General features: G+C 31.8%; 3 protein-coding genes, 1 long non-coding RNA gene and 1 pseudogene across 4 annotated transcripts; 3 read left to right on the top strand and 2 right to left on the bottom strand.

Moving 5' to 3' along the window:
• The first annotated feature begins 1,416 nt into the window (after window positions 1-1,416).
• On the top strand, window positions 1,417-5,791 carry LOC123895188 (vicilin-like seed storage protein At2g18540). The gene is made up of 8 exons (XM_045945423.1): window positions 1,417-2,240; window positions 3,703-3,748; window positions 4,103-4,152; window positions 4,431-4,472; window positions 4,643-4,756; window positions 5,097-5,175; window positions 5,272-5,343; window positions 5,429-5,791. The coding sequence occupies exons 1-8, from the start codon at window positions 1,636-1,638 to the stop codon at window positions 5,474-5,476; spliced, it is 1,056 nt and encodes a 351-aa protein (XP_045801379.1). The 5' UTR covers window positions 1,417-1,635; the 3' UTR covers window positions 5,477-5,791.
• Window positions 5,792-7,054: 1,263 nt separating this feature from the next.
• Window positions 7,055-12,720, top strand: LOC123895189 (choline transporter protein 1). The gene is made up of 10 exons (XM_045945424.1): window positions 7,055-7,434; window positions 8,402-8,754; window positions 9,040-9,185; window positions 9,509-9,692; window positions 9,874-9,947; window positions 10,057-10,170; window positions 10,335-10,691; window positions 10,814-11,074; window positions 11,262-11,489; window positions 12,214-12,720. The coding sequence occupies exons 1-10, from the start codon at window positions 7,241-7,243 to the stop codon at window positions 12,403-12,405; spliced, it is 2,103 nt and encodes a 700-aa protein (XP_045801380.1). The 5' UTR covers window positions 7,055-7,240; the 3' UTR covers window positions 12,406-12,720.
• Window positions 12,721-13,239: 519 nt separating this feature from the next.
• Window positions 13,240-14,727, bottom strand: LOC123895191. Its single transcript, XR_006804117.1, has 2 exons — window positions 14,237-14,727; window positions 13,240-13,639 (listed from the first exon to the last, which is right to left on the bottom strand). It is a non-coding gene; the product is annotated as an uncharacterized LOC123895191 (long non-coding RNA).
• Window positions 14,728-15,945: 1,218 nt separating this feature from the next.
• On the top strand, window positions 15,946-16,338 carry LOC123895193 (annotated as a pseudogene).
• Window positions 16,339-17,190: 852 nt separating this feature from the next.
• On the bottom strand, window positions 17,191-23,040 carry LOC123895192 (MLO-like protein 11). The gene is made up of 15 exons (XM_045945425.1): window positions 21,702-23,040; window positions 21,118-21,175; window positions 20,721-20,953; window positions 20,506-20,622; window positions 20,253-20,313; window positions 19,961-20,040; window positions 19,692-19,766; window positions 19,376-19,461; window positions 19,219-19,268; window positions 19,021-19,061; window positions 18,693-18,863; window positions 18,564-18,599; window positions 18,400-18,467; window positions 18,209-18,269; window positions 17,191-17,805 (listed from the first exon to the last, which is right to left on the bottom strand). The coding sequence occupies exons 1-15, from the start codon at window positions 21,825-21,827 to the stop codon at window positions 17,419-17,421; spliced, it is 1,650 nt and encodes a 549-aa protein (XP_045801381.1). The 5' UTR covers window positions 21,828-23,040; the 3' UTR covers window positions 17,191-17,418.
• Window positions 23,041-24,264: the final 1,224 nt, after the last annotated feature.

Below are 24,264 nucleotides of genomic sequence, written 5' to 3' on the forward strand. Positions count from 1 at the left end.
AAAGTCATCTTTTGAGCATTAACTTTATATATATATATTTTTTTTAATATTTTTAATAAATACCCCAGAAACACCGTTTAGCATGACCCAAAATTAAATCCTTAATTATATGCTTAAAGAGACTAAATTTTTACCATAGACCAATTTATAGTTGGTAACTTTATTTATTTGTGTTTACTCAATTATATAATTGATCTTCATTTTAAAATCATATTATTTTGGTCTTTCATTCAGACAGTTAGATTTAAAAATGATAATATGATATATTTTAATTGACGTGACATGTAATTTGATAATGTGGAATCATCCAAATTGATTAGACTTGTTTACCTTTTATTAATTAAATTACAAAATTATTTTTTTTAAAAAGTTCATACCAATTTTTTAGGAGATTTAAAAGATGTCACATTACTATTTTTACTTTTTTGTTTATAAATCTGTAAGAGATCAAAACTAATAAATTTTAAAATAAAAGGACAAATCTTGTGAGTAAGCTAAAATAAGCAAGATCAAAATTATAATTAAGTCTAAAAAATATTTGTTTATACACACAAATAAAAACAAGTGATAATTTTATATATAATTTCTTTTGAGACTAATTAGTACTTAAAAAATAGACTTAGAAAGTGAGAAATGTTTTCTTTCTTTGTTTTTTTTTTTAATATATAATTTCTTTTGAAATTTTATCTATATCCTACATGAGACTTGAATTTTTTTTTAATACATCACTCCAAAAATAATTTGAAGGATCGCACAAATGAATAGCCTCTAATATAAAATCATTTTTGTATTTTGGGTCTATATTCAAATGATGAAACTTATTAATTCAATAATAAAAACAAATTTGTGTATAGAAAAAACTTGTTTTACAGTAATTCAGTTGATAGAGATATCACATAATTGGAACAGAGAGAGTAATATATAGGATTGAGGTTTAAACTCTAATTCAGTTTTGCGGTTCTGTTGGATTTGTTCATCTGGATCTATTATCTGATTCTTTCTCAGATCTGTTGGGATCTGTAGATCTCGGTATTCGGGTTTGCTTCCGCCGCGCTAGAGGATTTCGGGTTTTTTCTAAAACTTTGTTTCAATCCGTCGTGATTGAATTCAGTCTGTTTGGCTCGAAAGAGTCCTTGATGCCTGCTGTGAGTTTTCGTAGGGGTTGCCGGTACGTAAATTGATTCGTGTTGACGATCGGTTTATTCGCCACTTTAAGTTGTAAAGGTTAACAAAAGGTTAACAAACACTTTTTTTGCTATCTTTTTTAAACCACTTTTGTTATTTTGGACGTTTTGTATGGCTCGTTTGAGTTGATTATGTGGTTTGACTGGGTTTGGTTCATGTCCCCCAGTTTTTTGTATTTCCTTTTATTTTGTTTTTATTAATCTATATAGGGTGTTGCAGTGATTTACCATTGGCACACCTTTTGCCTTAAAAAAAAAAAAGAACAATATGCAGTGGTAGGTAAGCAATTTAAGTTTGTGTGATGTGCAACTAGCAAGAGATATCAAATTCCCATAAAATGATCGGGCCAGTAATATATTGGGCTTCGGCCCAATTCAGACTGATTAAAAACGCCCAATAAACAAGCCCATACTTTCCGAGTTAATTCAGAGACTCGACTCAGTCACTCTGATGCTGCGAAACCAAACGAAAATGTCGAGAGATGTTAACGGTAACGGTGTTCCGGCGAGAAACGCCACGAGCTCAGAGAAAGACGACGGAGAACCTCCGTCCAAAAGAGCTTCAAATAAAATTCAAGAAGATTCCGACGTAGACACAGAAACCGATAAAAAGCATAGAAGCTCGAGGAAAAAAGCGCGTGAGAGTTCGGATTCGGATTCCGATAGCGATAAACGAAGCAGGAGGAAGAGGAAATCACGTAGGAGATACAGAAGCGATTCTGATTCGGAATCAGATTCCGGTTCGGATTCGGATTCAGAGAGCTACGAATCCGAACGGTCTGGTTCGGATTCGGAGTATTCCGGTTCGGAATCGGAGACGGTGAGGAAGGAGAGGAAGAAGAAGAAGGAGAAACGAAGGAGGAGAGAGAGGGAGGAAGAGAAGAGGAGAAGGAGGAAAGAGAAAGAGAAGAAGCAAAGGAAGAAGGAGAAAGAAGAAGAGAGAAGGAAGAAAGAGAAACGAAAAGAGAAGAAGAAGGAGAAAAAAGAAAGAGGGAAGAAAGGAGCTGTTACTAATTTATGGGGAAAATATGGTATTATAAGAGAAACTGATATGTGGTAAGAAATTTTTGCTTTCTGTTTTTGAAATTTCATGAATTTATATTAGTTTGTTGATTGAATTATTAGAGATGAATGTGTTTTGTGGTTAATGGTTGAATTATGTAGTACAAACATGGACACGACACTTCGATACCGGTAATAATTTGAAAAAAATGACATAATTGAACACAATCACATGTGTCGGGGTTAGTGTTGGTGTTGAATTGTGGGTGTGGTTAGTGGAATTGTTATTGTATAAGGTTTTGAAAACCTAACAATGTGGTAGAATGTAATGTAGATTTTGAAATTATTGGCCAATGATTTATTGCTTTGATTTTGCAAGTGAGTTATATGCAATGAAATAGCATGGGATTGTTATTGTTTAAGGTTGTAAAAATTGATCGAAAGATGTTAGATAGATTGTTGTTGTGCTTTTAACAATTTGTATGTGAATCGTGTAAGATTGGAGAAGTATAATAAGTAATAATAGGATTCAAAGTTGTTCTATTGACACCGAAACAGGACAAGGAGTGTAATGAATAGAATTAACAGAAACACTTCAAAATATTCCCATCCACAATGCGGTAAAAGATCTCTCTTTTGGAGAAGCTATACCATTTTGACAACACTTTGCAACATTACTCACCTGAATATAATTTCCAGTCTAATCTCTTTTAAAACTTTGTAATTTGTTGGCTAATGAATGCCATCATGCCTCAACTTTTGGAATCCTGGATGATGAATGTAGTTGTTTGCAGACGCTAGAAAACTTGTTTAATGTAGTTAATAGAGTTAAAAATAGGAATATGCACCGGCTGTTGATGGTTTATTGCAGTCATTTTTACATTTTTTTTGAAGAAGCTAAATTAGCCCACCCAAGTTGGCACCAGAGAGAATCGAACCATTTTTACATTTAGGTGTGTACCTTTTCCTGTTTAGAAGCTATAGACATATAATAACTGAAAATACAAATTAGATGTTAGTATTTGATTGGACATTGAAGGCGCGATGCTATAGCGGGGTCTAGGGAAGGGTCGCATCTGCTGCATATCTCTGTTGCAGTCTACCTTAATTTTCATTTGCAGAGGTTGATTCCACGACTTAATAAGCTACCTACAGACTACAGCCACAAGGCAGCAACTCCTAGTTTCAACTGTTGTGTTAAGACTTCGATTTAAAATGCTGACTTGGTATTATGGTCATATGTTTAATTTTCTTTTGGAGGGTTCAATTTATTATATTATGATTTCAACTCTCAAATTGTGGTATCAAATATCAATAACCAAAGCATATCTATTGTTCTCAGAGATCTTTTAAGTACCTACATCCAAAAGGTCATGCCAAAGTAAATAAGCAGCCTGTATTTCTGTCTGAGTTTGAATTTATTGTGTAGCTAATTTAAATTTAGCATCAATATTTTGTGACCTGTGGGTCTTAGACTCTTGTATACCTTTTCTGAGTTATGTTATTAATATTACAGGACCAAACGTCCAGAGTTCACTGCATGGTTGTCAGAAGTTAAGCTGGTAATTATTTTGTTTCGCTTTCTATTTTAAAATCTAACAGTAAAACAGTATATATTATATTTCCTTTTTCTTTGAGGTCCTTTGTTCATTTTTACAAAAAATCAAACTACTGGCTTCATTACATCATCCTGGGAGATGTTTTCTTTGTTTTCTTCACACAAATTATTAATCTTCTTTCCAGTATACGTTGGTGACATTGAGAAATCAAAGTTAGATTGCATATTTTTCTTGCCTATTGGACCACATATATTGTCCTCTCGATGACGTGAAGATTATCTGTTGTCCTTCATATTTTACTTGTATGTCATCTTTACATGGATCACATCCAATTGTAATTTTGCTGTATTTTAACAGGTGAATATGGAGCATCTGTCTAATTGGGAAGAAAAACAGATGTTTAAAGAGTAAGCACCTAAACTTGCTACTCGGGATAAAAAAAGAGCAAAACAAGATAAAAATGGAAAGGGAAACAGAAAAAGAAAAGTGGCACATACATTTAGCTTTCTGTTAATTGTTATGTTTTTACTCTTAAGGTGCCACAAGAGCAAAGCATGCTCATTTTAGTTCTTTCGTTCTCACCTTAATTGACCTATTGGCTAGCATATTAATCACTACGTCACACATTTCATTCATTACTATGTTGTTGATTCTAAGTTAATTTGTCTTTAATTTCTGGTTGCAGATTTATGGAGGATCACAACACAGCTACATTCCCTTCCAAAAAGTAAGCTCTAGCAAAAAGTTTAATTTGGCTTATTTTTTGTCCTCATTTTTTGGATAGGAATACGGCCGTCTACATCCTTGTTCTGCAATGATGCAATGAATTTAAGATCTTCAACGAATCAATTTGTATATTTATTTGGGTTGACAAATGGTTTAATGTTTATGTGGCAGGTATTACAGTCTTGATGCTTACTACAGGCGTCAAATGGAAAAAGAGATGAAAAAGGGTTTTAAGCAGGTTAAGGCAACAGAACGAACTGTTTTCAATGATGAAGAACAGCGCAGGTATGATTTTGAACAAGCTGCTTTATTAATGTAATCTTAAATTGAATTTGTTTTTGGCAATCTTTTTTTCCAAACCTAGTCTATACATCTGTTTGTTTCCTGCAACCTTGACCATATTATTGTTTCTATTTTTTTACATTCTGTCAATTGTTTTTCATTGCAAAAAGTCTACCTGTATTAAATTCTTCAAGCTTTCATTACGACAGTGTCTGAATATGAAATCGAAAACCTAACTTTCTTTTACTGCTCTTCAAATGGAACTATGGTACACATAACAAGTATTGTTTCTGTTGGCGTAAATATTTTACCCTCCATCAATCATTTTTTAATGAATGTGCAGGCAAGAATTGTTGCGAGCACGTGAAAAACATAAGGAAGAGCAAGTAATAGCTTTGAAGCGCGAAATGGAAAGTGGAATGGTAAGTTATTACCAGATTGCTTTTAAACAATTTAAATTCCAATCATTTTGTTAATGACAAGGTTCTGTTCTCACATTTTGTGTAATAATTTTCTAGGCGCAAGCAATGAAAGAGCAAGCACAACTCAGGGAAGAGATGGCTTACCAATACAAGCTCGGCAACTTTGAGGTGAGAATTACAAATTCAAATATATATGGACCTTGGCTCTTACCTTGACCCTCAACTAAATTTACTGCAATTTTGATCACTACAGGCTGCTGCTGCAATCCAGAGAAGGTTGGACCCTGATGCTGCTGTGTAGTAGATGTAGGACATTACTTATTTTGGATGAGTTAGGTTGGACCCTGATGCTGCTGGTGTCTAAGGATATAATATTGCCGTGGAAGGGGCCGGTTTTATCTGTTCCAATAGAGGAGTAAGTATTCAGTGCTAATATAGAGCGTTGCTTTGGTAGAAGTTTTGGCTTTGTATCGGACCAAGTGAGCAAGCATCTCCAAACTGTCCAAGCTATACATGCTCTTAAAAGGTGGCCATTACCCATTTTACACGGACAGGTTGAAATTAACAATGGCATGTAAAACAATCTTTGATAGTAAAAATGGGTTTGTGTTTTATATTTTACTGATCCATTCCGTGAAATTTTCATTTTTAATTATGCTTTTGCATGTCTTTTTTTTGGTTTAAAAGAGCGAGAGCTCTCAAGTGCATGATGCATTTGATCAATTGATCTCATGCCATCATAAAATGAGTCTTATGCTCAAAGTTTTATCTGTCATTTTGTGCCAAAATCTTTGCTTCTAAGAAATTAAGTTTTGCTTTTGTGAAACCAGTTTTGTGGCTTTCTTAAGAACGTGTATGAATGTATCTTCAAGTGTTAATTTCCTACATCTAGGCTATGTTTGGATATTTTAAAATGAGCGGAATGAAATGGAGTGTAGCGAAATGTAAGAGGGTTTTTGCAGAATTCAATAAATTATATTTTTTAGAATTCCATTTTTACCTTATAGAAAAAAAGAAGTAAATTTTAAAAAAAACACTATTATTCACATTAAAAATTCACATAAATAAAAGCACTAAAGTAAAAAAATGACATAGATTCAAATTCAAATTAAAACTTAAAAAAGAGTTTAATTGTTATCAGTGTAAAGATTTTTTACACATGCATCCAATGATGTGTTGCTACGTCATTTAATGAATATGACACATCATGTGTTTTCAAAAACAATACATGATGTGGTGATATATTGTTGGACGCATGTGTAAAATAACTTTACACTGACAATGTATACAAATTATGGGCGACATGTAATTATTCCCTCCCTCTAGTCATTTTTATAATAAACATTTTAGATTTTTTTTTTGTTCTTCTTATAAAAAATACTTTTTAAATTTATTTTTTATTAAATACACAATTTTATTTGTAACTTTATTAAATAAAATCAAATAATATATTCCAATGCTAATGCATTAATTAGAGAAACCTATTTTTTATGCTAGTTCAGGGTTAGTTTCGAAATAAAATATAAAATTTTAGAATTATTTTAGCATTAATTAGTGTTGGTTTTAAAACACTGAAAATATGTTCTAAATACTTTAGAAAAACAATAACTCATTATCTTTCTTCAAGAATAAAATTATAAAAACAACAAATAATCAACAAATTTAATGTCATATTTCACTTTCTTAATCTCCACAATTTTTTCAATAAGGTCTTATAATTATAAAATTGTAAAAACAACAAATAATCAACAATTTAATGTCACATTTCTCTTTCTTAATCTCCACAATTTTTTCAATAAGCTCTTATAATTAGGGATCTATGTAGTATTTATTAATTACCAATTTATTAATTTTTGAAAAGGAATTTTGACTAAACTTAAAAATTGAAAGTGAAACATAATCTTCATTACAGTCTCTTTCATAGTCTTTCCTTTCACACCACTTCTGTCTCTTGTTGTTCTTGCTGTCTGCATCATCTCTTCTGCAACTCAGTGAGCGTGTCTCTTCAATGTTGAACTGAGTCAACCTTGTTACTTTACAATAAAGAATAGATACAATATTCAAAATGAGGGGTTCTTTGGGTGCTGTAATAGGAAGATATAACCCATCAAGTGATGGAACTATTCATATGGGTGGAAATGGGATCATAAACCATAACAGGAAATGCAAAGACATAGTTTTTCTTGTCATTTTTATTGCCTTTTGGGTCGCAATGATTGTTAATTCCAGCTTTGCTTTCAACAAAGGAAACCCATTAAGGTAAAAATCTTAAAGTTTCTAGCTTTATCTTATTGTGTTTATGTAATTGGTAAGTTTTAGTTCTGAAGTTTGAACTCAATTCTTGAGATGCTGTTTCTTAATGGGTTTGTTTTATGGTGTTTAGTCTTTGTTGTGGAAACTTTGTAGTCCTAGATTATTACTTTACTTTTTGTTTCATGGGTTAACAATTAGTATATGATTATTCAATAAATATAAGGGAAACATTCATTGTTTAGGAAAAGTGGGTGTTTGTTTGATTCTTATAGCATGCAATTTTCATATAGAAAAGACAAAATCTTAGTTGCTGAGGAACTGTGCAGTAATGTTGTTGTTTGTTTGGTTGCTGAGGAACTGAAAGTGTGTTGAGTATGACTCTTATTTGCTGATAACTGATAAGTGAGAAGACGCTAGCAGAGCGAGAGTGCATGCCCTTGGGGCTTGGCCAATTCATTTGTTGGGTTACAACTAGGAGTGTTGGGGGTGCAGGATGGCGAAGCCCTTGGCAGTTAGGTTTTGGGGTAAACTTGTAAATGGACCTTAATCTTAAGAAAATGCTTTGTAGTTGTACCTTTTTTGTTTGTGTTAACCCTCTGGTAGTTCCAGGGGAAGAGGGCCCCGGTAATCCAGAGTTCGGCTGCGAGGTAGGTAAAGTCTGACCAAGAATTGTTTCCACCAGGAGCATTGTAGTTGTACTTTGTTACCCTAATTCTTTGCATAATAGAAAAGGTACAACAACCATATTGTTGGCCGAACTCTAATCAATCGTTGTGTTCTTGCATGTTTAGCTTCTTAATTTAGAACCAGATTTGCTATTCTAACAGTGTGGAAGTTAGAAGTAGGACTTTTGTTTTGGAAAAGAGTTAGAAGTAGGACTTGATTGTATAGGAATTTGAAGCCCGTAATTTTAGTCTTCATTTTTGTCGTTATGGTTGTCTAATTTGTGATAACTGATACTATGGTTTATTAGGCTTACTTATGGGCTAGACTACAAAGGAAATGTGTGTGGGGACAAACATGCAGACCTTCATCAATTGGAGCTCAAATACTGGCTAAATCCTAATCAGGTTTATCAAAGTGGATCGAAAGATAGTCAGTTTAAACTGGCTGATGCTCGCAGTATATGTTTGTTAGACTGCCCTTTTCCTTTGGAAGATTCACTTACTTGGGTGTGTAATTATCCGGAAGGAGATATTCGTATTTCAATGGATGATTGGATTGATATGAACTATAATTATTACGAGTTCCTCACACCAGAAATGAGAAATTCCTCACTTCAACTTCAAGGCCCTTGTTATCCTGTCATATTTCCTACTGTAAATGGTGAGAGAACTTCTCCACTCTAATGTATTTATAGATTTCGTGTTTTGTTGTATGCCTGCTAATAATGCTTGTGTTGTATTGTATGTATGCATTACTTTGAATTTTAACCTTGGTTGCATTATGTGCTCCGTGTAACAAGAAGAGGAGAGGGTGTTAAGGGACTCCATTAACCTATCTCTAATTTTTTTGGATATGCAAACTTTAGTATATTAGTTGTTATGTTAGTCTTTTTTCTTTCAACAAAGTTTGAAATACCTGATTCTTAAAGTATACTTTTTTGTCTAGTTCACTGGAGTTGTCAATTCATCGCAAGAGCATCAAATGTGTCCTTAAAGCATTGGCAGCAAATGGGTGGAGTTAACATCAATGAAGACATTGTTATTGATAAGTCCATTCACAAGTATATCAATTCTCACTCAGCTGTCTTAAAGGTTAGTTTTTTTTTTTTTTTATAAATTAAAAAACTGTATTTTTCCCTTTTATTAATGCCGTGACTGATATTTTTTGGGTAAGCATCCTTAACACCAACCTTCTATATTGTGTTCATGTTGTTTTATCAGCATGTTAGTTTTAACTTTTAACTTTTAACATGTAGTACAAGAAATAACATGAAGTGTCCTAATCCTTTCGTTCATCCTTTCTAGCATTTCCACTCTTTTTAAGTACACTTGTCAAGTCCTTAAGCTTTATAAATTATGAGTATTATATGTTGCTGAAATTTGAAATTTTACGATTTATTTATTTTTATTTACAGAGATACATGGCTGACATAGGAAAGGCATGGCCTGTGCTGATTGTTTGTGGTGGGATTTTACCTTTGTTTCTTTCTGTGATTTGGCTATTGATGATCCGGCATTTTGTTGCTGCAATGCCTTGGATAACAGTGGTTTTCTTTGATCTTCTAATAGTATCAGTTACGATGTTCTACTATCTAAAAGGTTAGAATCTTTGCTGAGCTATTTTGTGAAAGAAATGCATGTTTCTTAAGGAAGTTTCGATCTCAGAAGAAGACCAAAATATGAATATTCCTTTTGTAACTTTTGAATATCTAGCGAAATCTTTTTGTTTATCTTTGCAAACATCAACCGAACGAAATACTGACTTAATGTTGCCTTTCAGTTGGATGGATAGGAAATGACGCTATAACACCCATCATTGGCGAGCATGATCCATACATTCATATATATGGAAGGGTAAGCATCACTGTGCCTGAGTTAATATATATTTATTCTATGATTTCTCCCTTTCCCTCTGCATTGATGACTTTATCATGTAAATCTTACAAACAGATTTCGGTTTCAGGAGCTTACTCATCTAAGTGTTGTCACTATCCTTATGACTTTTATCATGGTTGTTGCCATTCTTACATCAATTGCTATTGTTCGGCGCATCCTTATGGCAACTTCTGTTCTTAAGGCAAGCATAACTACATCACATGCAATTCTGCAACCATGATCAAGTTTTTGTTTAATTTCACTGATATTTGATAGAAATACTAGAAACTATAATTGATGATACTGCATTCTTTCCATTGTTCCCTTCAATCGATATATTGATTCTAATGCAAATATTGCTCATAGGTTGCCGCAAAAGTGATAGGAGAAGTTCAAGCACTTATTGTTTTCCCAATCATACCATATGGTATCCTTGCAGTGTTCTACATGTTATGGATTTCGGCTTTTCTCCATTTATTCAGCTCTGGTCAGGTTGTTCAGAATGACTGCCACTCTAACTGCTGCTCATATGACCTCATAGAAAAGCGAGTGAACTGTGATCGTTGTTGTGGATATAGCGTTCGTTACACTCCACATATTGGAGTTGCCATCCTCTTTCACCTGTTTGGTTGTTATTGGGTTACACAATTTATCATAGCATGCTCATCAACAGTAATTGCTGGATCGGTCGCCTCTTATTATTGGGGCCATGGTGAAGCATCCGTAAGTCGAAAAAACTTAGTTAAAAAATGAAATGAATAATGCAATTCAAACGATATTTTTACCATAATTACAAATTTATCATTTATATGTCATTAAAATTTTATTTGTCTTTGTCAATGCAGCCAGATATTCCTTTCCTTTCCGTCTTTTCCTCCATGAAGAGACTTATGCGTTACAGTCTTGGTTCTCTAGCTCTTGGATCTCTAACTGTATCATTTGTAGAATTAATACGCTTTATGCTTGAATCTATTCGCCGAAAACTGAGAGTCTCAAGTCATGTGCCTGACAACTGGTTCGGAAAGGCTGCATACCATTCGTCTCAATTTTTTCTAAGGTGTATTGAGTGGACCGTCAAATCAGTGAACCGAAATGCTTATATCATGGTAAACTTTATTATGCGATAAACCATTTATCATATATGTGTGGATCATGTTGATAGATATGTGCTTAATCTTTTAGTGCAATTATTCTTCAAATAAGGGTATGTTAAGGACCGATAGAACTATCTTTTTAGTGTTGCTTATTTATCTTTCTGCTTTAACTTCTCGAATATCTGCTTGACACCTGCAGATTGCTATAACCGGTAAAAGTTTCTTTAGTGCTTCAGCTGTTGCCACAAGTTTGATTAAGAATAACATCCTACGGATTGGGCGTCTCAATGTGATTGGAGACGTTATATTGTTCCTTGGAAAACTATGTGTCAGCCTCTCAAGCGCTGCTTTTGCTTTCCTCATGTTAGACACTCACAAGTACAAATCGGCACATAACAAGATCTCATCTCCACTCTTTCCTGTTATGGTATGTTTTCTATATAATCGAACTTTATAAAGGGTCATGTCAAACTTAAAAAAGGGTACTCCCTCCGTTTCAAAATGAGTGTCACTTTAGCAGGAAAAAATGGTTTCCAAATGATTGTCCTTTTCACTTTTCAATGGAAAATTTTCCAATAATGCCCTCTAATTATTACTCCCTCCGTCCCATTTTATAAGAGCTATTTTGACTAAATGAAACTATTCACTTATCTTGCTTTGACCATATTTTTTTAATAGTATATAGATATAAATATTAACATATAAGATCTTGTTTGATTTTGTTTTGATGAGTATTTTCAAAATATCAAATTTTTATAATTTTTACTAATAGACAATTAAGGATATTAATGATCAAAATTGTGCGTTGGCATACATGCAGCAGTCAAACTAGTTCTTATATTTTGGGACGGAGGGAGTGCTATATACACTATTCTCAAAGCATTATTTTTCACTTTGCATTTATAATAGTGAGAAACACACCAATAGTTAATAGGGTTAGTTTAGTAAAAGTGTCATGTCTTTTAACAACATAGTTTTCTTAATCTGTGTGCAAAAATCTTAAATGACACTCATTTCGACTCGTGAGGAGTATATGATAGATAACAAGTCAGATCTATTTAAGCAGAGTCTTGCTCGACACGGCCTATACCAACCATCCCTTATTGCAGACAATTATCAGAATCTCACATTTGATATCGCGTAAAATGCAGGTTTGCTGCGCTCTTGGATATATTGTTGCGACTCTTTTCTTTGGAGTTATAGAGATGTCAATTGACAGCATCATTCTCTCATTCTGTCAGGATTCTGAAGAGCATGGAACAGCACAATATGCTCCTACTCTTCTCATTGAAACTCTCAGTGACCAAAATGAGATGCAAAGACTTACACAAGGACCCCAATAAAATATTTCAATGTATTATTTTCTCGGCACTCCAGGATTTAGAATCTAGTTGAGATAATTATTTTGCCACCTTAGTTGAGTTATTCCCCTTGTATATATGTTACATACTCTTAGAATTGAGTATAGGGTCTAACTCTTAAACGCACATTCAGGTCATCTCGCAATCGATCTGGAACTTCTTAACACATACAATGCTGGAATCAGTTGCATTTTAAGTGGTTATATATTTTTCGACAAATAGGTTGTTTTAGGATATCGTGATATGGGTGTAACCGCAATGAATTCTATACTTATATAATCATAATCCTTCTCAAAACTCCATCTTGTGATAAATTATAAGACCTTTTTTAATACTTAGTTACTACCACTATATGTTAATTAATCTATTTTTCCATGTTAATTATTGTAGTTTTTTTCTACAACTAACTAATTTCATCACTACTATGATTTCTCTTTTGGAATTACCCCTTTGACTACCATGAAAGGCTAAAAGAGAAATAATATATATAATCAAAGTTTATAATAAATAAAAAAGAATGAACATCGATATGGGGTTAAGTGATCAATTGGATGAGCTAAAGAGTTAGACACATTGATGTGTCTTAGAAATATTTGAAAATAATTAAAATTCAATGGTTTCTTACAATTTGAAGAGTGTGTTTTTTGTTTATCAAATTATTGATGATTTTTAGATATTTTTATAAATTCGTAAAAAACGTTAAACTTTGTTTCGTATATAGATTAATAACAATTTATGTGTCATCCATCTTACTTATTACTTTTTTTTAAGTAGGCTAGTGACTAATGAAGTGTTCGGAGTTTGAACCTTATAAAATGCGATATTCTTACAAACCGACTAAGCTCATGAGGATCTTATTTATCACTTATTACTAGGTACAACTTGGCACAAATTGTCATCAAAGAAAAATTAAATAAAATAGTAATATTATGATGTACAAATAAAATCATATGCTTAAAAGCAAATATATTTATTATTTTACTTAACGTACAAATAAATTTATATGTTTAAAAGCAAATATATATTTTTTTAACTTAACATACAAATAAAACTATACGCTTTATTTTACAATTGTTAAGCCCAAATCCATATTAGCACTCACAAATAAAATCGATGCAACTTGGAGTTCGAGCAAGATGGATACACAAATCCCATGGACAATCAGTTCCATGAATGCAGAGAAATTTTGATGGGGAATCAATCAAAGGAAATTCAGCTGCCATATTAGTAAATAAGAATAGATGAATGTTAGTAAAAGATGATCAAATATTGTGTGTGTTTAATCGGTTAAAAATTAACGACTAAAATATAATAATTTTATTTTTATTATATTTTATTTTAAAATTAGGGTCTTGTTAACATGTGCCCTAAGGGCACATGTTAAGATATACCAAAATAGAAATTTAACATTTAATGATACAAGAAATTTAATGCTTCAAAAGTCAAAATGCACAAATTAACATTTAATGATTTCTATTTTTGCTTTCTTAACATGTGCCTTAAGGGCACAAGTTAACATTTTCCTTAAAATTATATCTGAGACTGAACAAAATGGGTGACAAATGATTGGATAAAAGTTGAAATTCTTGGCCCTACTGCATCATGGGATAATTTTTTATTCTCCGCATAAGTTGTCTAAAAGATCAAACTAACATTTTTTCAACAAAACATCGTACAAGTTCAATATTTTACATGTTTGTCTTATGTTGTTCTTCATGTACTATTTTGTTCAATACTTATATTTTACGGATCAAACAGACCAATTATATATATTATAGATGCAAAATTAAAAATGGTATGAAAAATGACTTACCGCTGTTGGTTACGACAAGAAATAGAGAAATAAAAATAATCAAAGCATAAATGAACTTGGTAATCAAATCCATATTTTTTTTTCTTCTTTGCATGTAATAAATAGAAAATTGTGTCATCAATTTATAGTAAAAATTCCATGATTTATTTACTTCAATCAAATAATTTTTGAGAGTTGAAATAAACCATTGATAAAATTTGAATTATTGTTAAATGTTTATAAGCTACACCAATGTGTCTTGTTTACCTCTTTAGCTCATCCAATTGATCACTTAATAATCTCATCAAAGTTCATTCTTATTTATTTATTAAACTTTCATTATATTTTTGTTATTTCTCGTTTAGCCTTTCATGATAGTAAAGGGAAATTTCCAAAAGAGAAATAATAGTAGCTACTAGCTAGTGACAAAAACTTTCTAGTTATAGAAAAAAAATTACAATAATTAGCAGGAAAATAGATTAATTGACATTGGTTCGGTAATATACTATGGTATCGTTTTACCCAGATTTTTTTAGGGGTATAAATTATTTTAACCATAAAGCTAAAATAATAGCTTTAAAATTAAAATTAAAGTTATTTGGCAAATCTTACTTTTTTATAAAAAAAAAATGTTAAAAGTTGTTTTTTTTTTATATTATTATAATAAGGTTAAAAGATATGTTTGATAATATATTATAATTTTTCTTAAAATATAGAAGTTATTTTTTTCTCACCGAAGCTTTTAATAATTGTTGTTTGGCCTAGTATCTTACTTCTAAGAAAAAAGAAAAGGAAAAAAAAAACTAAGTCAAACGATATCTAAATATGTTAAGTAGAAAGGAAAAAAATGTGATGATTCCTAAGTAGCAAATATTAAAAAAATAATAATGCATATGAAACTTTAGACAAATTATTTTTTATCCCTTTGCAATACTCTCATGAATCTCTCAAATGAACTCAATTATTCCCCAAAACTTTGAATGAATCCTAAAAACACTCAACATTTCGAGAGTCTTTTTGTTTCTTATTTCAGATGAAAAAAGGCCTAAAAAATGTTCCATTTTGTTATAAATATAAAATATGACATTTAAATTTTAAGTATTTTACTAGTTTAGTAAGTAATATTGTTGAGGCCTCAAATGAAAACTAAACTCTCAACCCTTAACCTTAGCAATATTTAGGTTTTTTATTTTATTTATTTTTCTTAAACCCTATTGTAATTGTTTTTTTTATTTATTTTATGATCCAATTCAAAGTTTCGTGGAATAATTGGGTTAATTGGTGTTTCAACTTTCATGAGAGTATATTGGCAAAATAATATGAAATAATTTGTCTCAAGTTTCATATGCATTGCTTATTTTATTTTTTAATAATTGCTAGTACGAACCAATGCCCATCATTCTAATTATTTTCCCATTAATTATCGTAAATTTTTTATAATTAACCGTTTTCATCACTACTATGCTCTTTTGGAATTTTTCCCTTGATTATCATGAAATAAATAAATAAAATAAATAAAGTTTAATATATAAAAATTTAAATGAACTTTGATGAGGTTACGCTATCAATTGGATGAGCTAAAGAGGTAAACATGTAAAACACGTTAATGTACAATTAATAATTAAAATTTTATGATTGGTTTCTTGCAACTCCTATTTGTTGAAGTAAAAAAATCATGAAATTTTGACTATATAAATTGATCAAACAATTGTCTATTTGTTATATGCAAAGGAGGAAAAAAAAATATGGCTTTAATTCTCAAGTTCCTTTATGTTTTGATTACTTTTATTTCTCTATTTCTTGTTGTAACCAATGGGAGTAAGTCATTTTTCATACTACTATATATTTTCAATTTTTTTTCTTTATCTTATACATAATATTTCATCATCTTTTAGTAACATTCATTTATTCTTATTTACATCACAGTTGAATTTCCCTCAACTCAATTTACCTGCAATGAAGACAGTGATTGTCCAAGAGATATGTGTATCCGTAATAGTTTAACACCAAGGTGCATTAAGTATGTTTGTCAGTGTGTATAAGCTTAATAATTAGGTTGAAAAATAAATTATTTTTATTTTGACAAATTGAAAAATAAATCTATGTTACTTCTATTTGTATAATTTTATTTGTCCATTATGTTGAGAAAGAAATTACTTTCTAAGAAATTTTATTTATATATCATGTGGCTATTTTTATAAAAGTCTTTTCTGAGAATAATTCAGCAAGTGTATCAAATTGTGCCTAATAATTGTTAAATATGCTTCGATCTCATCCCCAAAAGTTAGTTCAAAGGATGAGGTTGCCTCACATATAAACATTTCACATCCCATGAACCTAAGCAATGTGAGCTTCAAACAATCTCCAACAACACAACAACATATTCAACAATAATAAGTGTAATAAGTGATAAGTAAGATCGTGTTTACATCAATTGTTAACAAAGTTTGAATATATATGAATGAATTAAGAGTAAGCAAAAGATGCGAAGAGAATTTATGAAAACAATTATTCATAAATGGCGGTAGAACTTTGTACTTATATTATAGTAACCGGGAAAAAAAATTATTATAAAAACAACTAGAAATCAAATTTCTTTCTTCCATAATATCTTTAAAAGGATTCTTGATCAGTCCCCGTGAGACACCTTAATTAGTAGAGATATTGCATATAATATGCAGGAATTGGACTTAGATAATTAAAATTTCACTCCTTACCTTACATCACAAAATATAAGCAAAATTATACAATGAACCATTCACTCCCAACCTACATCACAAAATATAAGCAAAATTTCATTTTTCAGGTTCATTACATAATTGATGTATGCAATGAATAAAAAGTGAAATTTTACTTATATTTTCTCACTGAGAAATTTTACATATATTTTGTCACGGAGAGAGAGTAAGTTCTATGATTGAAGTTATCTTGAGTGTATGGTTGCTTTGTTACATTAATGGTCAGTTTATCAAATATATACAAAATTAAGCTTTGTTGTTTAAACTTCATTAATCATAAAAGACAAGACAGGTTTCACTATTTTGTATTCATATATGCAAGATTCTATGTTGGAATTGAAGTGCTGCTCCTAGGATTGTTACCTTACATTACATGGCTTTTTAACTTTTAAGGGAACAAAAACAAGTTACCTTATAAAGAGCTTCTAGTTATATTCATACAAAAGTCATATTTATCAATGTTAACTATCTTCCACTTGGCATAGAGAAGGTTCTTGAAATAGGTTCTTCTTGTCTAGAATTGAATGGTACTGATGAAGAAGATAATGAAGCTGAGGGTCGGAGGAGTGGCGTAACGGCCCGACTTGAAGTTTCATTGGCAATAGGTGGTGAAGGGGTAGATGTAACTGGTTGTAATTCTACTTCAGTGCCAGTGCTAATATCGTGATGGGAATCGTCGATTAGTTGATGATCGTCTTCTTCAATAGACAATACCGTGCTTGTGTCTGTATGAACGGTGGAGTCATCAGCGAACATACCGTGTCTTCTCTTCTTCCTAGCTGCTTTACCCCATCCATGAATGGTTTCTCTAATTCTCTGTGGAATTAATGCTGCCTTATAGTTTGTTCCCATCTGAAATAAATGTAGGAAAGTTATGTTATTGCATGATACATGAATGTCGTAAAAGCCCTTCTCTAGAACGATTCTATCGATGCAACAACTCCATTTCTCAATTAACACAAGACAAATATTTTTCATCTATATCTGCGATGTTGTCCAGTGAATATAATAGTACTAGTAATTATGCAACTCGAAAGTCCAAACTCGACATGTAGTCTTTGCTGCAGCCAAACGTGCAGCTCTCTTCAGTCAAATCGACTGCCCTTTTGGTTGAAGAAGTTTTGGCTACAGGGAATCCATATTCTTTCACTGTGAAGCTACGAGCTCAAGTTTTCCCGTTTGACAGCATGAGAACATGTTACGATGCCAAAGCAAACACATATTTGTATCCTTTTTTTAGGTTTTGGCTGGTTACCTGTGTAACGAGTGCATAGAGTGGCAAGGTGCTGTAGCTGCAAAGAAACTGTCCAGCAAACCTACAAAGTTGAATACATGAAACGATAAAGGCACGTGTTGATTTAACCACAATTCCTGCGTAAACTAAGCCATGAATAAGATAGCGAAAAAGAAAGAAAAAAAGCAGAAGCTGTCTTGATTTCTGCATACCCCAAGATTAGCCTTAAATAAACGATGAGGTGATTCCTAATAAAGCAGGAATTATATCCGAACTGCCACTGCGGTAAAAAAAAGACATTTTATTTAGTTAAATGCAACTTTATAAATTTTATTAAACTTTATTAAAGCATGTTTAACCATGGATAAGGAAGTACCCAAAACCAAAAGAATGAAGCCAATTCAAATGCATTCTGCGAAAGAAAAAAAAAAGATCAGAAATTAAGAAGAAAATAACAAATGTAGCAAGCAATAATTGCACAAGATGTAGACGAACCATGAACAACCTGGAAGAGAATGAAATGGATTAAGGAGAGTAACAGTTCAGGCTTTTTAAACCAGAAAAGTTCATCGCGAGGCCTCAACTTAGCTTCTGAGAAGAGACCAATAATTCCAGCATTCTCCAACGCTAAGGTTGCAATAACTTGTTGTAGCTTTGTTCCCACCAAAAGAACAAGCTGTGTTTGAACATTAACACATAAGAAATAGCATGAAACGTTAATAAAAAATACGGTCATATGAGAATTCAAAGGCAAGGTTTACTTCACCGACAAGCAATACTGTTCTATTCAAATTCCGATGAGAAATTTAGAGGGAATAGGAAAGGTAACTTACAGATATAGGAATGATAGCTATCCAGAAGTAGAGATTTGATCCTGTGTTAAACCACGAAAATAACTGTAAGTTACAACAGTATGCAAAACCAAGTATTACCTAATCGTGCCAACTTGAAGTGGAATGGAAGCATGAAACCGAAACCGACAAGAAATATGATAAACTGATTTCACCTCGACTTCTCACAGTAGGTAATACCTTTAATGTTGAAAAGCATGAAACCGACAACAAATCCCCAGAGTGGACCACTGCAATAGATTTTACAAAACAGATAGGACTATCAGCTTTAAACTTCATCGGAAGCAAGTTATGAAACTTTAATAATAGTTATTGATGAATCTCAACTAGCACTAACCTCACACCAACAATTCTTTGGAATTCCTCTTCCATTGATCGAACCATGTAGCTGTGGAAATCATATTTTGATGAAAGGTTGTGATTCTGCCATGAACAAGGAAACCGGACAATAAAATAGTTAACATTCACAAAGTAGAAGTTTATACATGCAATATAGTTCCGAGAACCTCCATAGTAGCTCATGAACCTCATCATATGGTGAGTTATAATTTTATATATCATAACGTATCAAGAAACATGCAAATACAATGAGATAAGAACCACATGACTCAACCGTTTACACCTAAAAGAAATTTTATTGCATTAATGCATACCATGATGAAGCCTTTGCGAAGTGTAAGGTAGTCAGCACGAACAACAGAACGCCCAAATTGTCGAAAAAAACATGTCTGCAACTTGATCAAACTTAAACATATAAATATATAAAACCAGGATTTGTCCCATCAAAACATCTAACAAGTATATGCTTGTTGAAACAGAACGATATGCTTAAAATGATGCGTAGTAAATTGTGTAATAGAGTATTAGGTGACAATTGCATATTCATATAAAAGAAGTTTGCCATCAAAAGATATTTAATTACCGTCCAAATGACTAATGGATTTGATGTATGAGTCTTGACAAAGGTTGATTGCCTTCGCATAGTCATCTGCCTAGTAATTTCTGTTGCAACAAAAGACAAAATCGGCCAATTCCTTAATATGGTTATCATATGAATTACATAAACATATCCTTTTATTAAACGAGCAACCTCAAAAGATTAAGTTATTAAATAGAGGTAAATGAACTTTATAGCATGTTCACGGAGATTACATAAGCCACGATAGCTGCATAAGTGACAGAAGAGATGCAGTATGGAATAATAATAAGTTTACCAGTTAAATAATTGTGCCGATCCATGTGAGCTTCATCCTCCCACACTCTCCAACTGTGAATCTGGTTTAAACTAAAAGTGTTATTAATGTCAAACAGAAATCCAAAATACCATAAGGTTTCTGTCTAATGCAATGTAAAATATAACTGAACAAAAGTTGTTTTATTAAATTAAGCACAAATCACTTTCATATATTAACACTAATGATAATGTGCGGAAGTTAGGTCTCATCAACATTTAAAAAAACATCTCACCTTCACAATGGCTAACAACATTGTTAGGCAACTGTAAGATACGTGTGTTATCGCCATGACAAAAATGAACCGATGCAACTGCTCTAGACCTTCATACGAAACAAATGGTTCATAACCCTGAGTAGCATAAAAATTGCATATCAACCTCTATTAACATAGAGCAATAAAAGATAAAGATAGTAAAATTTAATACATGTAAGGTATAAAGTTCATGCCTCTTTGCAGGAGCTTCTATTTATTCCATTCAACATCCTTCTAATTAAGTGTGGATAAGAAGCCGTCAATAATTTACGTTCTTCAGAGCCATTCTCTTCGATTTCTTTATCAATCTCAGATCTCGAGCACGGAGCAAAAGCACTATTATAGAACTTTGATGGAATGCAAATATTAGCTATCATGCCAGAGGTAGCAGTAAGTAGGAGAGATATAAATCCGAGCAACATCAACTCTGAAGACAAATTTGCAAAATAATGAAAATTGATCAGTGAAAACATACGCATTACATAAAATTAGCACAATATAGAGAAGTCGGTAAGGACTAACATTAACAAATTAAAAAGAACTCTTGTTCATATTTTGAAGGATATTCAGTAGAATTTAATGCGCGGATACCTTCTTTCATTTTCTCCAAAGCTTCAAGCAAAGGTTTTCTATTTGTTTTCCGCAACCACTATAGCGACAGAAAAATTATAACCATACATTAGAATTCGACCAATGCAGACAAAAAAAAAAAACAGCTTATTCACAACATAAATATCTGATATATGACTAAGATAGAATCAAGTTCAAAGCATCAAATTAAAAATATAAATCGATGCATATGGCTGCAATTGCATTAGGAAAGAGAGCTTTTTTCATTGCCAATAGATGCAATATAAATAAATTTGTCATAGAGAAACATTAAATCTAAAAATAAACCACATAATGAAAAATGCTTGGTATTATGTTGGAGAAGTCATAATCACGGTGATCCACCGTAATTTTCTAAATGCTACACTCTATAGCTTCTGCAAAATCACAGTGGATCACTGTGATTCTGGCATAGTCACTGTGATTCCAAACGTACACTTAAACTAAATTATTAAGTTAGCAAAATGCCTTAAAAATGGAACAAGCTTCCAATTCCTACAGTGCAACTTTTCCCTACAGTAAAATAACCAACAAAGCTCAAGAATAAGATATTGAACAATACTTACATTACTTAAACGGTTAATGGATCGTTCAACAAGCAAAGAGACAGCAACAAAGATGGTCAACACAGTGGCAACAGACCATGTAGGAGTCAAGGCCAATGACCTTGCTTCTTTTACATTCTCAGCCATCTTTAAGTACCAAAAACCACAGTCCAAACCTTATATATGACTAAGAAGTGCCTTAAAAACTCTAAGGCAACTTAGCCAATGTTTGTTTTGACAGTGGAATCCCACTTAACACGCATCCACCTATATTCACAGTGGAACTGCCTTGGAACGCGAGAAAGAATAGGCCAATGCCGAACCAAACATATACTTAATTGACTTAAAACAAAGGTCTCATTTGAGATCAACTTTGAAAACTTTACAAACAGAAATCACAATACAGCACTTAGAGTCAAACCTATAACTAATTAGTTAATACTGAATCTAATTAAATAGAAATCCAAATGGTGATTCCTAATTTAGAAACAAAGATACAACTAAACAAGGGACTTGAAATAGAGCTCAAATTGAAGCTTCTAGAATTTTCAATCTCTTCACAATTAACTCTCAATTTGATCATATAAGAACCAAACCAATAAAATCTCCAAGACTTTTTTATCTCTTGGCCGAACTCTAGATTACCAGAGTCTCTTTCTCCTGGGAACCAAAGCGGTAAGCAACAAAACAAAAAAACAAAAATTTCCTCACTGCTGCATATCAAAAACCTCCACACATCAAAGATGAATAATTTTCAAAAATTACAGAAATCCCCCATAGCTTTTCCCAATAGAAAAGATGGGGAAAATCCCTATTTTCTCTATATAGATTTTTTTTTTTAAAAAGACTCTTTTTTTTCCTTCTAGAAATCTCTATGTACAAACCCCATTTTCAAATCAAATTCATATTACTAGCTCAGCAAAAAACACAAGAGAAAAAAAACAGAAACAAAAAAAAAATTGTTTTTTTCTTCTTTGTACTAATGTTTCAATAACAGTACAAAGGAGATTGAGACAATGAGAGTAACAACAACAAGAACAACCTTAAACAGTGTTTGGAATCTAGGAAACTCAGAAGAATGGAAGTTAGAAGTGAATCTAGAAGAATGGAAAGTGAAGATCTCTGTGTGTGTGTCAGTTACAAAAAAGGTAAAAGAAAGAATCCAAATTTGAAGCTTAAAACTAACTAACACATTAAAATGTTACATACATTGAATGAGTTCACCAAAAACTACGTGCATTTTTATGATTTCCATATACTAGAAGAAGGTTAAGTTCGTCTTTTCCAGATGCAATGCCAATGCACACATTTCAGTATCTTCCATGGGACACACAGCTGCGTGACAACTCGCATTACTATTATTGTATTTTTATTTTTGTTTAGTTTAATTAGTTTTCTAAATTACATTCTTTTTCCTTAATTATTGAGTTATGTGGAAAATAAGTTCTATCTTTTATTTATCCACTTTTTTAATTGGTACTCTCTTCGGTGGTGCTATATATAACGTTTGATTTTTAGATTCATTGTAAAGTTGATATGTATCTAGACTATTAATGTATCTAGACTATTGATGTATCTAAACTATAATGTTGTCTAGATACATCAATTTTATAATGAATCTAGCAATTAAAATTTTTCTTATAAATGCTTCAAAAAAAATTTCTTATTTATAGAACCTTAAGTGGGTCACTTAATATAATTGAAAGGGAGTAAATACATTTTTTTAATAAGCTTCTGAGAGGTTACTTGGTTGATAAATTATTCTCTAATCTAAAAATACTTTGTTCGAGATCTGGCACCTGGGGAGAAGAAGAGAGAAATGAGACCTTTACCGGAATGATTAGATTTTTACCGAAATTCATAAATTAATTGAGTTCAACCTCCTTAAAGGCAATTGCATAGATATTTGTTTTAGTATTAGTCATTTAATTGCTTGAAGAAAAGTTTAAGTAATTCGAACAAGAGATTTTTTTTTGACGCAATTCGAACAAGAGATAAGTAAAATGTAATAGATGATTATTGACGTTAATTTTTAAAACTTAGTGAAAATATCAGTTTAATTTTTTTACTAAAAACATCCAAGTTAACCAAGTAATTTAGCTCAAATGATTAAAGAGATCGTCCTAAAATGAATTGTTTGAGAGAATTCGGATTTTTTTTCTTGGTTTATAATAGAGTTGAAGATTAAACCCAAAACTTTATGCATACTACTAAAATCCCTCACCACTATTAGACCAAACTTAATGTTTTAATCCGAGTTTTATTCTTAATAGAAACCTATAAATTATATATGTTAACTATTGAATTTTTGTTCTTTTTTGCAAAAGAGGGCCAAAGGCCCAACTATTGAAATTTTTAATATGAGCTAAGTATTAATTAAATCTTGGATTATATATTTAAGAGAATCAAGTTGTGTAACATTTTTTTGTTTACAATGGAACTGAGGATCCAACATACAACCTCTAGCATATTATCCAAACCATATAATTTGGCCAATTTTTATTGCTATAGTATAGTGTAGCTTTATAATACCTAATACCTATAAACAATGAAAATCAATTTTAGTGAACAAAATTAAACACTA

Source organism: Trifolium pratense, linkage group LG7, assembly GCF_020283565.1.
Source record: "Trifolium pratense cultivar HEN17-A07 linkage group LG7, ARS_RC_1.1, whole genome shotgun sequence".
Classification (NCBI taxonomy): Eukaryota; Viridiplantae; Streptophyta; class Magnoliopsida; order Fabales; family Fabaceae; genus Trifolium; species Trifolium pratense.

Excerpts from the sequence above, each read along its gene's own strand:
- LOC123895188 (XM_045945423.1), top strand. The coding sequence starts at position 1,636 with ATGCTGCGAAACCAAACGAAAATGTCGAGAGATGTTAACGGTAACGGT. Across the intron at positions 3,749-4,102 it reads GGTTGTCAGAAGTTAAGCTG|GTGAATATGGAGCATCTGTC; the intron begins GTAATTATTTTG and ends GTATTTTAACAG. Across the intron at positions 5,176-5,271 it reads GCGAAATGGAAAGTGGAATG|GCGCAAGCAATGAAAGAGCA; the intron begins GTAAGTTATTAC and ends ATAATTTTCTAG.
- LOC123895189 (XM_045945424.1), top strand. The coding sequence starts at position 7,241 with ATGAGGGGTTCTTTGGGTGCTGTAATAGGAAGATATAACCCATCAAGT. Across the intron at positions 10,171-10,334 it reads TGGCAACTTCTGTTCTTAAG|GTTGCCGCAAAAGTGATAGG; the intron begins GCAAGCATAACT and ends TATTGCTCATAG. Across the intron at positions 10,692-10,813 it reads GGGGCCATGGTGAAGCATCC|CCAGATATTCCTTTCCTTTC; the intron begins GTAAGTCGAAAA and ends TTGTCAATGCAG.
- LOC123895192 (XM_045945425.1), bottom strand. The coding sequence starts at position 21,827 with ATGGCTGAGAATGTAAAAGAAGCAAGGTCATTGGCCTTGACTCCTACA. Across the intron at positions 19,462-19,691 it reads TTCGCAAAGGCTTCATCATG|AATCACAACCTTTCATCAAA; the intron begins GTATGCATTAAT and ends TGTTCATGGCAG. Across the intron at positions 19,269-19,375 it reads CAAAGAATTGTTGGTGTGAG|TGGTCCACTCTGGGGATTTG; the intron begins GTTAGTGCTAGT and ends AATCTATTGCAG.